Genomic DNA, 14,210 nt, shown 5'->3' on the forward strand with positions numbered 1-14,210 from the left:
TTTAAAGCGGCAATGCCCCGCAAAATTTCGACAATGCCTACGATGTGGAAGACTTGGCCACTATGCTGCCTGCTGTCGAGCAGCTCAGCCTTCCAATTCATATCGCTTCAGCCAGTCTCGCAGGAATGTTCAGGCAATTCAACCCACGGTCACCGAGTCCGATTCCGACCTCCCGCACAGCAGTGACACAGAGGACCCGAAGGCGCCTTTTCGAGCCGGTGTCGTAACGAAAAACAGCCTGTCCCCGAAGCAAAGACACCTGCCGCTATTGGTATACAGCATCGATCCAGATGATGAGTGGTGTGCCACCCTGACGGTCAATCGGTCCCAAATACGATTCCGCCTGGACACTGGTGCCTCCACCAATCTCATGGCGTGGTCTGCTTTCCAAAGCCTTCGTGTCAAACCAACCATTCTTCCATCGGCCTGCCAGCTATTGGACTACAATGGCAACATCATTCCTGCTACCGGCTCGTGCCAACTCGAAGTGACGCACAAGTCACGAAAAGCCATCCTTCCTTTCGAGGTCGTGGGCTCCTCGAAGGACTCTCTGCTTGGCGCACAGGCGTGCAAGCTCCTAAACCTCGTTCAAAGAGTTCACTCTCTCTCTCCAGATGACGCGTCTGCCTTCCAGGATGCTGACTTCAGGGCACAATTCAAAGTTATCATCGACCAGCACCGCAGCGTCTTTGAAGGCATGGGCACGCTCCCATATACTTAAAAGATCCTACTCAAACAGAACGGCACGCCTGTGGTGCATGCACCTCGCAGAGTCCAGCACCCCTCAAGGACTGCCTCAAGCAGCAGCTGCAGGACCTCCAAGACCAAGGAGTGATCTCCAGAGTTACGGAACCAACCGACTGGGTCAGTTCCATGGTGTGCGTAAAAAAGCCTTCCGGCGAGCTCAGAATCTGCATTGATTCAAAGGATCTGAATCGCAACATAATGAGGGAGCATTACCAATCCCAAAACGCGAAGAGATCACATGCGAGGTGGCTCGCGCCAAGCTCTTCACCAAACTTGACGCCTCGAAAGGATTCTGGCAAATTCAACTGGACAGATCCAGCAGGAAACTGTGTACCTTTAACACCCCTTTTGGCAGATATTGTTACAACAGGATGCCGTTTGGGATTATATCGGCGTCAGAAGTGTTCCACAGGATCATGGAACAAATGATGGAAGGCATTGAAGGTGTTCGCGTCTATGTCAACGACATAATCATTTGGCCCACCACCCCGCAGGAGCATATCAGTCGCCTCCAGCGCGTGTTCAAACGCATACGGGAGCAGGGCCTACGCCTCAACAGAGCCAAATGCTCCTTCGGCCAGACGGAACTCAAGTTCCTAGAGAACCACATCTCCCAGTTGGGTGTGCGGCCGGATGCGGACAAGGTGGCTGCCATCACAGCCATGAAAAAGCCAGAGGACAAGAAGGCAGTCCTCCGATTTCTGGGCATGGTCATCTTCCTAGGGAAGTTCATCCCTAACCTCACCTCTCATACCACAGCTCTCAGGAACCTGGTCAGGAAGACGACAGACTTCCAATGGCTTCCTGCCCACGAGCGCGAAAGGAGAGAACTTAAAACCAAACATACCACGGCCCCGGTATTGGCCTTTTTTGATCCAGCGAAAGAGACAAAAATTTCGACCGATGCCAGCCAATCTGGCATTGGGGCAGTGCTCCTGCAACGTGATGAGGCCTCATCATGGGCCCCCGTTGCATATGCGTCACGCGGCATGACCCCCACGGAACAGCGCTACGCGCAGATAGAAAAGGAGTGCCTGGGCCTTCTGACTGGTGTCGTCAAGCTTCATGATTATGTCTACGGACTTCCTCAATTCACCGTCAAGACCGACCATCGCCCGCTGGTCAATATAATACAAAAAGTCTTGAACGACATGACGCCTCGCCTCCAGCGTATTCTGCTCAAACTCCGGCGATACGACTTCCAGCTCGTATAAACCCCGGGGAAAGACCTGATCATAGCCAACGCTCTGTCCAGGACAGTCAACACCCCGTGTGACCCAGCGGGATTAGTCTGCCAGGTTGACGCCCGTGTGGCCTTCGTGGCCTCCAATCTACCGGCCACGGATGAACGCCTCGTCCAAATTCGCCGCGAAACAGCGGCTGACCCCCGGCTACAGCGTGTCATGCGCCACCTAACAGACGGGTGGCTCAAGGGCCAATGTCCACAGTTCTACAACATCAGAGACGATCGGGCAGTAGTCGATGGTGTCCTCCTGAAGCTGGACCGCATTGTTATCCCGCACAGCATGCGCCAGCTTGTCTTGGAACAGCTACACGAGGGCCATCTTGGCATGCAGTGCCGCCGACGGGCCCGAGAGGCAGTGTGCTGACCCGGCATCAATGAGGACAGAGCCAACACAGTGCTCAACTGCCCCACCGGTCAACGGTTCCAGCCGGCCTAACCACGTGAGACCCTACAGCCCCATGAGTTGGTCACGTCCCCTTGGTCCAAGGTGGGCATCGACCTGTTCCACGCGCTGGGCAGGGACTATGTTCGGATTGTAGACTATTTTTCAAACTACCCGGAGGTGGTACGTTTGCACGACATCACATCGTCTGCAGTCAACCGTGCCTGGAAGGACACCTTTGCTCGTCACGGCATCCCACTCACTGTGATGTCGGACAATGACCCCTGCTTCGCAAGCCAGGAATGGTCCAACTTTGCCAGGAGGTACAACTTTGTGCATGTGACATCCAGTCCCCTGTACCCCCAATCCAATGGCAAAGCGGAAGAGGGCGTCCACATAGTCAAACGGCTCCTCTGCAAGGCTACCGATGCAGGATCCGACTTCTACCTCACCCTGCTGGCCTATCGCTCGGCCCCACTGTCCACTGGCCTGTCGCCAGCCCAGCTGCTCATGGGTCGCACCCTGAGGACGACGGTGCTGTCCTTTCACGTCCCAGGCCTCGACCATGTTCCGGTCCTTCGCCGGATGCACAGCACAAGACGGCTCATGACTCCCATGCAGCTGATCACCCTGCTCTGGCTCCAGATGACAACATCCGCATCCATCTTCCAGATGGTGGCTGGTCTGCAAATGCTGTGGTTCTTCGGTAGCTCCCCGCTCGTTCCTGGTTCATCTACCGGATGGTTCCATTCTGCGCCGTAATCGACGTGCCCTTTGTCTCGTTCCGCGCTCGCTACGTGATCCTCCGCCAGTGCCACGCCCTCCTGTTGTCCTTGACCTGGACTATGCGGAGATTCCGGTTACTCTGCATCCTCCTCACTCTGACGCAGTCCAGCCCGTTCCTCAGCCGGTGGCTCCTGACCCACCCTTGAGGCGGTTAATCAGAATTCGTCGCCCACCTCAGAGACTTATTTGTGAACTTTGTGCACTAATGGACTCTCTGGTCTGTTCTGTTCTTCCGTTTAATCGTTCAAGTGGTTTGTATATAGTGTTCATCTTGTTATTCTTGTGACACACTGTTTTTTCTGCACCAGGTATCTTCCCATGTAAATAGCTTAGTTTTATGTACATAGTCCTGTAAATATTTCGCACACACGTCGTCAGGAACATTCACCACACTATTTATTGTCACACAGGCACATTTTTTTATATAAAAGGGGGGATGTCATAATATACACCAGCATATCATGGTGCAGACACACACTGATGGACACACAGTGGGACCAATCAACATACACAACACCGCACGCAGCCAATCACCAGTGAGAGCACACGCACTATAAAGACAGGGGGCATCAGAGTTCCCGCTCATTCAAGTAGCAGCTAGCTAGGAGCACAGAGCTCACAGCCTGCAACACAGACATTCACCATGTGCTGAGTGCATCAACTGGTCTTTGCAAAGCTAGTATCGTATTTACCCACAGTTCAAGTATGTTTAAATAGTTAACCTTCTAATAAAATAGTGTTGCTCTACTTCAAGTGTTGGTGACCTGTATGTGATCCAGAACACCCAACACATCAGTGACTAACTTGGTGTCCAGTGTTAAAAATGTATACCCACCAGAATGAGTCCGCAGATGACCTGAGAGTGCATCTCGACGGCGGCAAGCGTAGTTGCAAAGATGGCACTTGAATGGCTTCTCACCAGAGTGCAACTTAATGTGGCGAAGTAGATTGCCTTTCTGAGTAAAAGATGCACCGCACTGACTGCATTGGAAGGGGCGCTCCCCTGCAGGACAGAGTATATTTGTTAGCAAAAAATATATAAATTACGTGTGGAATTTCAGAAAAAAAATGTATCTTTGTTACTGTTCTCTAATTTCTGCCAGCTGTAGTTTTGATATAACATGAGGCATTCAGACTAAACCTGCCAGTTTTTCAACGCTTCAGTGGCTGGGTCAATTTGATCTGAAAAAATCTATTTTTTTTTTTTAAAATCAAAATGGCACATCACAATGAAGATTCAAACTCATTTAAATAGAGTGCCTGCATCATTGTGTGTTAAGAGCTACTCTTCCTGATCAGCAGTTTCAGAATAAACAGATTTGATTTCTGAATGTTGTGGCATTTTGTTTTTTTAATGTGGCTTTTCAGTGGTTCTTCAAAAAAAAAGAAATGGCAATGAACAAGAAAAAAAAGAAAACTTATTAAAAATGCATTTCAGGCTCTCAGTTTAATCTCTCCATCACATTCTCGTTTAAATGTGAAGCATTTTGCTTTTCCAGTTATGAATTTTCCTTTGGAAATGGCATGCAAAAATGCGGTATAGTAAAATCCAAATGAAACGATGAAGGTAAAAAACAGAAAAAAGCGGTGCCTGTTTTTACCAGTATGGCTACGTTTGTGCACCATGAGGACATTTGGGCCAATGCAAATTATTCCACAGATATCACACTTCAGCTTGCCATTTGGAAGTCGTATGCCACCAACTCCAGAAAATGCTTTGTTGCCTTGGCCATTGTGTGGTCCGTTCAATTTAGTCCCAGAAGTATCTATCATTCGCAAGTCTTCAGCGCACTCTTCACCATTTGTGTCACAGGCTCTCCCATTCTCTTCATCACTCGGAGTTTCTATTTTAATAGAATTTGCTGCAAGAAAATGAAACAAAATGTGTAACAGATGGTGGACATGATACTCAAATAGTGACAATCTAATAATTTTTTTACAGAAGGGGAAGAGACGATTAAACATGTAACATTTTTCTTATTTAGGAATCCGTCAGCAAGGGAGTGTTTGTGCATCAAACAACAGGGCAGGCTATATGTAGGAAGAGCAGGCTAGAGTCCCTTGAGCCTGTTCCAACATTGAATGAGATCATGCCTCACGTGTGAACTAACTCCATCTTTGCCTGACAAAGAAAAGTATCAATCTCAGATGTAAAATTAGCAGTTGACTTCGTATTAACAGCCATTTGAGCAAGAGAATTCCACCAAATTTATACGGTCCTTTATTGTGCCGGAGTTTTTCCTATTTTTAGTTCTAGAAAACCTGACATTTGGGATATATCCAACCATGCAGTAAAAGGTATAGTTCTATGGACCCTATCAATTCCCTTTAATACGGTGAAAACTTCGATCAAATCACTTCTTAACTGTCTAAATTCCAGGAAAAGCAACCCTATTTTCTGACATAGCTCTTGGAATCTAGAGGCCTTGCAGGAAAATCTATGCTGCACACTCCCTGAGGGCAAGTTAACCTTCATAGGATGTGTTGCCCAGAACTGCTCACAGTCCTCTCGGCATGGTCTCATTCGAACTTTGTACAGCTACAGCATAACTTCCACCCTTGTTTATTTATTTATTCATAATCTTTATTGTCACAAGTAGGCTTACATTAACACTGCAATGAAGTTACTGTGAAAACCGCTAGTCGCCACATTCCAGCGCCTGTTTGGGTACACAGAGGGAGAATTCAGAATGTCTAAATTACCTAACAGCGTGTCTTTCAGGACCCTTGTATTCTAACCCTCTGGATATAAAGGCCAACCCAAGCTTATTTCTCTACTGTTCAATGCTATCAAGAATGGATCAGTAATTTACTCGTGACGTCTATATAATAGCCCTAGATTACTTGAAAGATTCCAATCTTAATTAAAAACCAATCTAATCAATGTTGGAAGACCTATTCTGAGATAGAAAACACAAGATATTACCTGCAACTGCGACGGTTTAGCACCAGTCGGGACAAATTTAAGATCCTTTGTTACATGTGGCATTTTCATTAACTAGTACTGTCTCAGCACATTAGTTGGACATTAATATAGTTGGAATGTCAAGACAAAAATAATAGCATACATTTTTACACCAACATTTGAATTTTGAAATTCTGCCACATTAACATCTCTTGGATAATGCAAAGGGACAGGAAAATTAATGATAAACACGTAACACATCACAGAGAAGACTCCTTTGTGGGCTCCAACTCCAGAATGTACCAGATTTAATTGCATTTAACCACATGGTGAATGATTCAAACACACCGAACGAGCGTCTGATGCATGTTACATTAGTATGCCTCTGTAAGCAGGACATTTTCGCAAAGATGTTTTTCTCTTGGGTTATTATTTAATACCAAACTGGAAACAACTCTGTAAACAGAACTACCTTCCAAAAGCACAACAGAATCTTACTGAGGCATCGGGGATCTCGTCTGCTGGCTGGAGAGCCAGTGAGGGACCCACAATGCCCCTTTCTGGGAAGGCCCACAGAACCTCAAGAGGTCTTGTGCAAGACTGGGTGTTTCTTTTTCGTCACAGGATGTGGTCTGTGCTGAGAAGGCCACCATTTGTTGTCCATCCCTAATTGTCCTTGAGAAGGTGGTGATGAGCCACTTTCTTGAATTGCTGCAGTCCATGTGGTGTACTCTTCCTGTACTCTCCTGTTCCTTGCCACCAAACTAAGTCCCCATTCCCCCCTCTCCCCATTCCCCCCCCCCCCCCTCCCTCACCCGGACTGAAGGCATTTTCCCCTGGAATATTATCCATAAATATCACAATCGCTCCCTTCTTACTTGGGTCAGTCATCGTGCAAGGCGTCAAGATTGTCACTAAAACCAAGGGAATGCAGGTGGTTTTCACATTGGAACCTGTCAACCTCCAAACTGACATTTCAAAGCATCTGCCTCCCTATTAACTTCTCTCACTATCTAAATATTTTGGATCTTAGGCTGTTCCTTTATTGCATTTCTTATTCCGCCCCCAATCGCTTCATTTCCTAGTGACATCCCCCATTTCACTGTCTCTCAGCTTTAATGATATATATATCAGACAGTCGCTATTAAATCCAATCAGAAATTCAGGAGAAACGTCTTCACTCAGAGAGTAGTGAGAATGTGGAACTCACTGCCACAGGCAATGGAGTCGTGGCATTTTGGTCTCCATAGTTAAGGAAGGATATACTTGCATTGGAGGCAGTACAGCAAAGGTTCACTTGATCCCTGGAATGAGGGGGTTTTGCTATGATGCGAGGTTGAGAAAATTGGGCCTATGCTCTATGGAGTTTGGAAAAATGAGGGGCAATCCCAAACTCACGTATGTGATTCTGAAGCTTGAAGGACAGACACTGAAAGATATTTTTTCCCTGGCTGGGAAATCCGAAACACAGGGGCACAACCTTAGGAAGATGGATTGATCATTTTGGACTGAGATGAGCAGAAATTTCCTCACTCAAAGGGTTGTAAATCTTTGAAATTCTATACCCCAAAGGGTTGTGGAGGCTCCATCGTTGAATACATTTAAGGCTTGGATAGTCAGATTTTCAGTCTTTCAGGGAATTAAGGGGGAATAGGGAACAGGTGAGAAAATAGAGTTGAAGTCGAAGATCAGCCATGATCATACTGAATGGCAGGGCAGGTTCGATAGGCCATGTGGTCTACTCCTGTTCCTATTTCTTGTGTTCTTAAGGCATAGAGATACATTTAAGTGGAAGTTAGACAAGCATATTGGAGAGAAGGGAATAGAGGGACACAATGATAGATTTAGAGCGCGGCACGCTGGCACAATGGTCAGCACTGCTGTCTCACAGTGCCAAGGACGCAAGTTCAATTGCGGACTTGGTGACTGTGTGGAGTTTGCACTTTCGCCCTGTATCTGTGTGGGTTTCCTCCGGGTGCTTTGGTTTCCTCTCACAGTCCAAAGACGTGCAGGCTAGGTTAATTGGCCATGCTAATATTGCCCAAAGGTTAGGTGAGGTTGCGGGGATGGGGCAGGGGTTGGTCCTATGTAGGGTGCTGTATCGGAGCAAGGGCCAGTGCAAACTTGATGGGCCGATTGGTCTCCTTCCGCACTGTAGGGATTCTATTCTAAAACTGGAAGGGGCTTCGAATGGAGCATGGACTGGTTGGGCCGATTGGGCCGCTTCTGTGCTGTACATCCTATCAGATATGTAGGTATGCCCACAGCACTGTGAGGAGGATGTTCCAGGGCTTTGACCCAACAACGGCAAAGGAATGGGAATATAGTCTATGGTGTTTGGCAGACACGGGGAAAACGTACAAAGGCGACACAGACAGTCATCCATGGCCGGAACTGAACCCTGGTCCCTGGTGCTGTGAGGTAGCAGTGCTAACCACTGTGCCCCCATGCCACCAAGGAATTGTGAATTTAAGCAAACACTGTGCAATCATCAATAAACATCGCCACTACTGACTTTTTGTTGGAGGGCTGGTCATTGATATAATAGTAAGGCCTCACTCAGGCGTGGTTAGTTTTGGTCCACACAAACGTGGACCAGGCATAACAGCACCTGGGGAGTCTTGCTGGTCATTGGAGACAGGGTGGCACTCTGCCTCTCCTGGACACCTTGACACTGCCAGCCTGGTACTTTGGCACTGAAACCCTGGGGGAGGGGGCTGAAGGGGATGTGGGTGGGGTAAAGATCGGGGCAGCCAGTCAAAATGGAGCCTCAATCTGCGAGGAGTCTTTCTGCTGGAAATGACTCTAAATGCAGCCTCGACGGAGAGAAACTTCCCAAGGCCAAGCAAAACTGCAAAGTGTCGTTGAATCGTGAGATGTTTCTTGGCGCTTCAGCTGCCGTGAAACACCACGCTAAACGTGTCCAAAACTGGACATAGGGTGGGATTATTCGGCTGCGCCCGCCCGGTGACCAGAAATTCCCGCACGAGGTGAACAGACCTTTACATGGTCCCCGACCCGTCCATGGCTATCTTGCGGTGGATGCCACCAAAAAACCCAGCCCTTTTTCCCGGTTAAATCGCAGCCTCCGTGTTGGAAGGGACCGGAGAAAAACACGTCCAAAGGCATGCAGGTTAGGTGGATTGGACATGCTGAATTGCCCTTGGTATCCAAAAAGGTTAGGAGGGGTTGTTGGGTTACGGGGATAAGGTGGAAGTGAGGGCTTAAGTGGGTCGGTGCAGACTCAATGGGCCGAGTGGCCTCCTTCTGCTCTGTATGTTCTATGTAATCTATGTTTCTATGTAATCTATGTAAAACTCCAAGTGCCAAAACAAAGTGGGGCCGAATGCCGGTGTGGATCTCACCCAAAGGCGCGATTGGCCGGCCACGCTATGCCGGGAAAGCAGCTCACCACAGCGCAGCGTGACCATTGAAAGCTAGGAGATGCTGCACCCAGGAAGCACCCGGCTTGCAACGCAATCCCGTGAGACGTCGTCTTTTAGCAAATCTGCATATTAGAGCGAAGCAATAAGCCTCACTCTCATGTGAAGATTCTCGAGATATCCGAGGCTTTGGGGTTCAGTCCTTTCGCCTCAGAGACCTCGGGCAAGCACCATTTGGTACTGGGACCAGATGGAACTGCACTTCTGGGGGTTCTCCAAGGGGATCGGAGGCCAACAGCTGCATGCCTTTGGTCAGCCTAGTACCATGGCAGTGCCACCTGGGTACCAGCCTGGCACTGCCAGATAGCATTGGAACTGCCAGATAGTATTGGAACTGCCAGGGTGCCAGGTTGGCACTATCAAGGTGCCAAGCTGGCATTTTTTGAGCCCACGCGATCAGGCTGGGATTGCCAGCGTGGGCATTAGGGGGTGCGGAGGTGGAGTTGGATGGTCATGGCCAAACCTAAACTGGGCAGCGGTGATTAAGTGCTGTTTGACAACACCATCAATGACGCCTTCCATCACTTTGCTGACAAAGTGGGTAGACTCACGGCAGGGAAATTGGCTTGGTCCAATTTGCATTTTGCAGATAGGACATGCATAGGTAATTTTCCACCTTTCAGTAAGTGCTAGTGCTCTAGCTGTACTAGAACAGCTTGCTAGAGGCATAGTTAGTTCGGGAGCACAAGTCTTCAACAGAGCAGTCAGGATTCTATTGAGGGGCAAAGCCTTTGCTGCACCCATTGCACTAGCTCAGCCATTTCTTGATATCACCTGGAGTGAATCGAATTGGCTGAAGAACAGGCATCTGTGTATGGAGGACCTTAGGAGGAGGCCAAAATAAACGATCAACATCTGGGTGAAATGATACTGAGTGAGAAATAGCCACAAAATATTTCTTTCTTAAATTGAAATTAAGGCAGTTTTAAGAGAGTAACACTTATAATTCTGTAATCTCCTGATCTTGGGATACTCTGCTGCTTATTCTACTTGAAAAGGGCTGAGTTCAGCTTGTTTCATCTGCAATTCCTGTTGACACATTTGTGAAAAAGAATGCCTGTGACTCCAGCTTGTTTTAGTTGATACCGCACTTAATAATACAATGAATTAATAATGAAAACTTCATTATGAAAAATAATTGAAAATACACCAGTAATGATTACACTTTGAAACTAGATTACATCAACCCGCGAGCCCTGATGGAAATATAATACTTGAGAACAGGAGGAAAAAGGGTCTCCCTTGGAGAGCTGAATTTAACATATTTAAAGATCTCTTTCCACAATTCATCAACTCAGCTCCATGTAACTTATGCCACAATATAGGGTGCTTTATATATTTATAAATAGTTAATAAAGCTTTAAGATTTGTGGACCACATTTGTAGTCCTAGTGAAATCATGTGCTATTGAAGATAGAACAACAACATGTAATGCCTTATCTTATTAAATCCTGCTATTCTTATGATTTTGCACAATAGCCTTTCATCACACTGCTACCTGTTCAAATATAACCATCAGATTGACAATCACCAATTTGCATATCCAATCCCATAAATTTAAACTCAGTTATTACATTAATTTATACCCAGAATGTTAATCTATCTTTCTCCTTTATATACTGGTTAATTCATTATGCCCTTACAGTATTTTCTGCTTTATGTCGCATTTCCCAGGTTTAAGGATAATATGGCAAAAATTAATTTGTCTGATTGAATAATTTAAACCCATAGATTGTTCACTGCTAAAAGAAGCAAATACAAGTTAATGATGATTAATGTTGGATATATGACAGGACCGAAATCAACTGTTTTTCACCACACTGACGGTAACATGCAACATCCTTCCTGCAACCAAACCTAAAGTGAAACCTCATTTTAAAGCAACTGCTTTTACAAGTTTCCATTTTTTTCTGGTTTTGGCTGAAGCTATGTAAAGGCAGATTAAGCATTAGCATTACAACAACTTGTATTTATACATTACCTTTAATGGAATAAAACACCCCACAAGTGTTTCACAGGAGTGGTAGGAAGTAAAGTTGGACACTGAGCCACATAAAGTGACAGATAATAAAGCAAGTGGCCAAAAGCTTGGCCAAAGCGGTAGGTTTAAAGCAGCATCTTAAAAGAGTAAAGATAAATAGAGAGATGGAGGGTTTAGGGGAGGAAAGTCCAGAGCTTAGGACTGAGGAACTGAAAGTTTAGTTGCCAATGGTGGCAAAATTAAAATCAGGATTTCCCAATATGCCAGAATTAGAGGACACAGATATATCAGAGGGTTGTGGGGCTAGAGGAAATTACAAAGATAGGGAAGGCGAGACCAAAAAGAAACTCGAAAACAAGGATGAGAATTTTTAAATCAAGATGCTGTTTGAAGGGGAGCCAATCTAAGCCAGTGAGCAGGGAAGGTTTTGTAGATCACAAACGAGTCCAGACTTGGTAGGTTTTTTAAAAACTTGGTTTATTAACACAAACCAGTATTTACGATATACACTCGATCCCAGCCGGGTCTGAACTGTCGGTACAATACCTGGCCGACTTCTACAGAACTGGATGATTTAGGGGTCCCCGCCCCTTTTTAGCGGGGCAGCTCGTATTCGGTGAGGCTCATGGGGAGGATGATTGTTCCAATCCTGTAGGTCTCGTGAGGGTTATAAAAGGAATAATTGATGAACAGGCCTTGTCGCAATTAAGTACATGGGCAGTGGAGCTTCGGATGACCTCAAGTTTATGGATCATGAATAATGGGAAGCCAGCCAAGAAAAAGAGTTAAAGAAGTCATGTTTAGAGATAACAAAGTTATTGATGAGGGGGCGCGAATCTCCCGACGCCAACTAGAGAATCGCCGCCAATGGTGTCGCAGCGGTTGCCGCCTCGCCGGTCGGGGGCCGTGGTCGGCGATTCTCCGCGCTCGACGGGCCGAGTGCCCGCTGGCGTCGTTCACATGTGGTCCTACCTGGCGGGACCTCGGCGTTCTGGCTGTGAGGGGCCGTCCTGGTGGAGGGGGTGGAGGGGGATCCAACTCCGGGTGGGGGCGGGCCTCCACGGTGGCCAGGCCCATGATCGGGGGCTGCCGATCAGCGGGCTGGCTAATTCCGGGGGGGGGGGGGGGGGGGGGGGGGCTATGTTCCTCCACGCCGGGCCCCTGTTGGGCTCCAGCATGTTGCATGGGGGCCGGCGCGGAGACGGCAACCCACGTGCATGCGCGGACCCGCGCCGCCTGTGCTGGAGCCCCTATCAGCAGCTGGAGCTGCGTTAAGCGCTCTAATGCCATACTGGCCCCCTGTGGGTTGGGGGACCCCTGCTCCTAGCGGCCAGATGACGTCGTCGTAAAACTCTCCGGCGTTTACGACGCCGTCAACTCTGAGCCCCATTATCGCAGAATCCCGCACAGGGTTTCAGCAGGAGATGAGTTGAGGCAGGGACGAAGTTGGCGAAGCTATGGAGGTGGAAATAGGCGATCTTAATGATAGCACGGATATGTGGTCAGCTCATCTCAGGATTAAATATGACACTGGAACTCAAACCTCTGGAAAAAAAATTCTTGTTGATCTTCACACAACTGTAATAATGATATTTGACTAAAATGCAGTTTAACTTGAATGATCATTAAAGAGTTTTTTAAGTGATGGCATATGCCTTAGGAACGTTTTTTAGCAGCTGAAAGCTTCCGTCTACCGCTGAAAGACATTAATCAATTAATTTTAAATCTCTAGCATACATCCACATCTGCACATTTGTCTGTTTGGGGAGGAAATGGCCTCACATGGCACAGTAATATTAAAGAGGCCATTTCCTCCTTGGTTTTGTAAAGCGGTCACAATATTAGTTTTATTAACAAGACACTCAGGCTTTAAGAAAAAGTTGCACACATTCTAGACCTTAATAGGTCAGAGGTTCGTAAGTTCCAAATAACGTGCTAGCTTTCATTAATTTTTTTACTGCTTTTTATCTGTTCACGGCACGTCGATCATCTCTCTCCATCCGTATTCTAATAATCTTCGATGTCAACCAGATATTTATCTGGTTTCTTTATTTTGGAGGACTTCATTGGAACAAATCTCTTTTTTACTCTATGTCTCTTTCCTAAAATTAAATCATTAACATTTTATTAAATAACTCTACAGTACCACTTGGGTGTTATTTTAGTTTCAGCAAGTATTTAGTTTTTGTTAAGCAGAGCAAGTGTTCAAAATCTGTAACATACCAGTTGTACTGAGGGATTTGTGACTATCACTTTAGGGTGGAATGGTAGCACAGTGGTTAGCACTGGTGCTTCCCAGCGCCAGGGTCCCAGTTTATTTTTAATATGCAGTACATGTATTGCTTCAAGCAAAACACCCCCTCTCCCTCTTACACCAGGCCATCGGTCTTTCGTTTTTAAAGTTGCTACTTTTTGTTGCAGTTTCTCAAGTTTTAACACATTCTCCCTCTCTTCGTTTCTGACGAAGAGTCTAAGAACGCTGAACATTAACTCAGTTTTTCTCTTGATAGATGCTGGAAGACCTGCTGAGTTTTTCCAGTGTTCTCTGTTCTTTTTTCAAGTATGTTAAAGGTCCAGTTAGGTTTAAAGCGATTTGACTTGCCAGGGAGAAGGGCAGTGTCTGAATTAAGTGGGTAGGATTTGGGGCGAGGGACATTTTGCAGAGGGAGTGTGGAATTGGTGTCGGGTTGGTTCGGGCCTGAGGTGTGGGGGTCGGAAGT

The 14,210-nt window shown here is 46.8% G+C and overlaps 1 protein-coding gene across 6 annotated transcripts in view; it reads right to left on the bottom strand.

Moving 5' to 3' along the window:
• ikzf1 (IKAROS family zinc finger 1 (Ikaros)) overlaps positions 1 to 14,210 on the bottom strand; it is a 127,968-nt gene that overhangs the window by 33,242 nt on the left and 80,516 nt on the right. For 5 of the 6 annotated variants that reach the window (XM_072508866.1, XM_072508864.1, XM_072508868.1 and 2 more), the window contains 2 exons: positions 4,763 to 5,023; positions 3,997 to 4,164 (listed from right to left, as the gene is read on the bottom strand). In XM_072508866.1, coding sequence (XP_072364967.1) covers positions 3,997 to 4,164; positions 4,763 to 5,023 — 429 coding nt within the window. The remainder of the gene's footprint in view (positions 1 to 3,996; positions 4,165 to 4,762; positions 5,024 to 14,210) is intronic. The other variant, XM_072508865.1, reaches the window with a different exon arrangement.

This window comes from Scyliorhinus torazame, chromosome 6 (assembly GCF_047496885.1).
Source record: "Scyliorhinus torazame isolate Kashiwa2021f chromosome 6, sScyTor2.1, whole genome shotgun sequence".
Taxonomy (NCBI): Eukaryota; Metazoa; Chordata; class Chondrichthyes; order Carcharhiniformes; family Scyliorhinidae; genus Scyliorhinus; species Scyliorhinus torazame.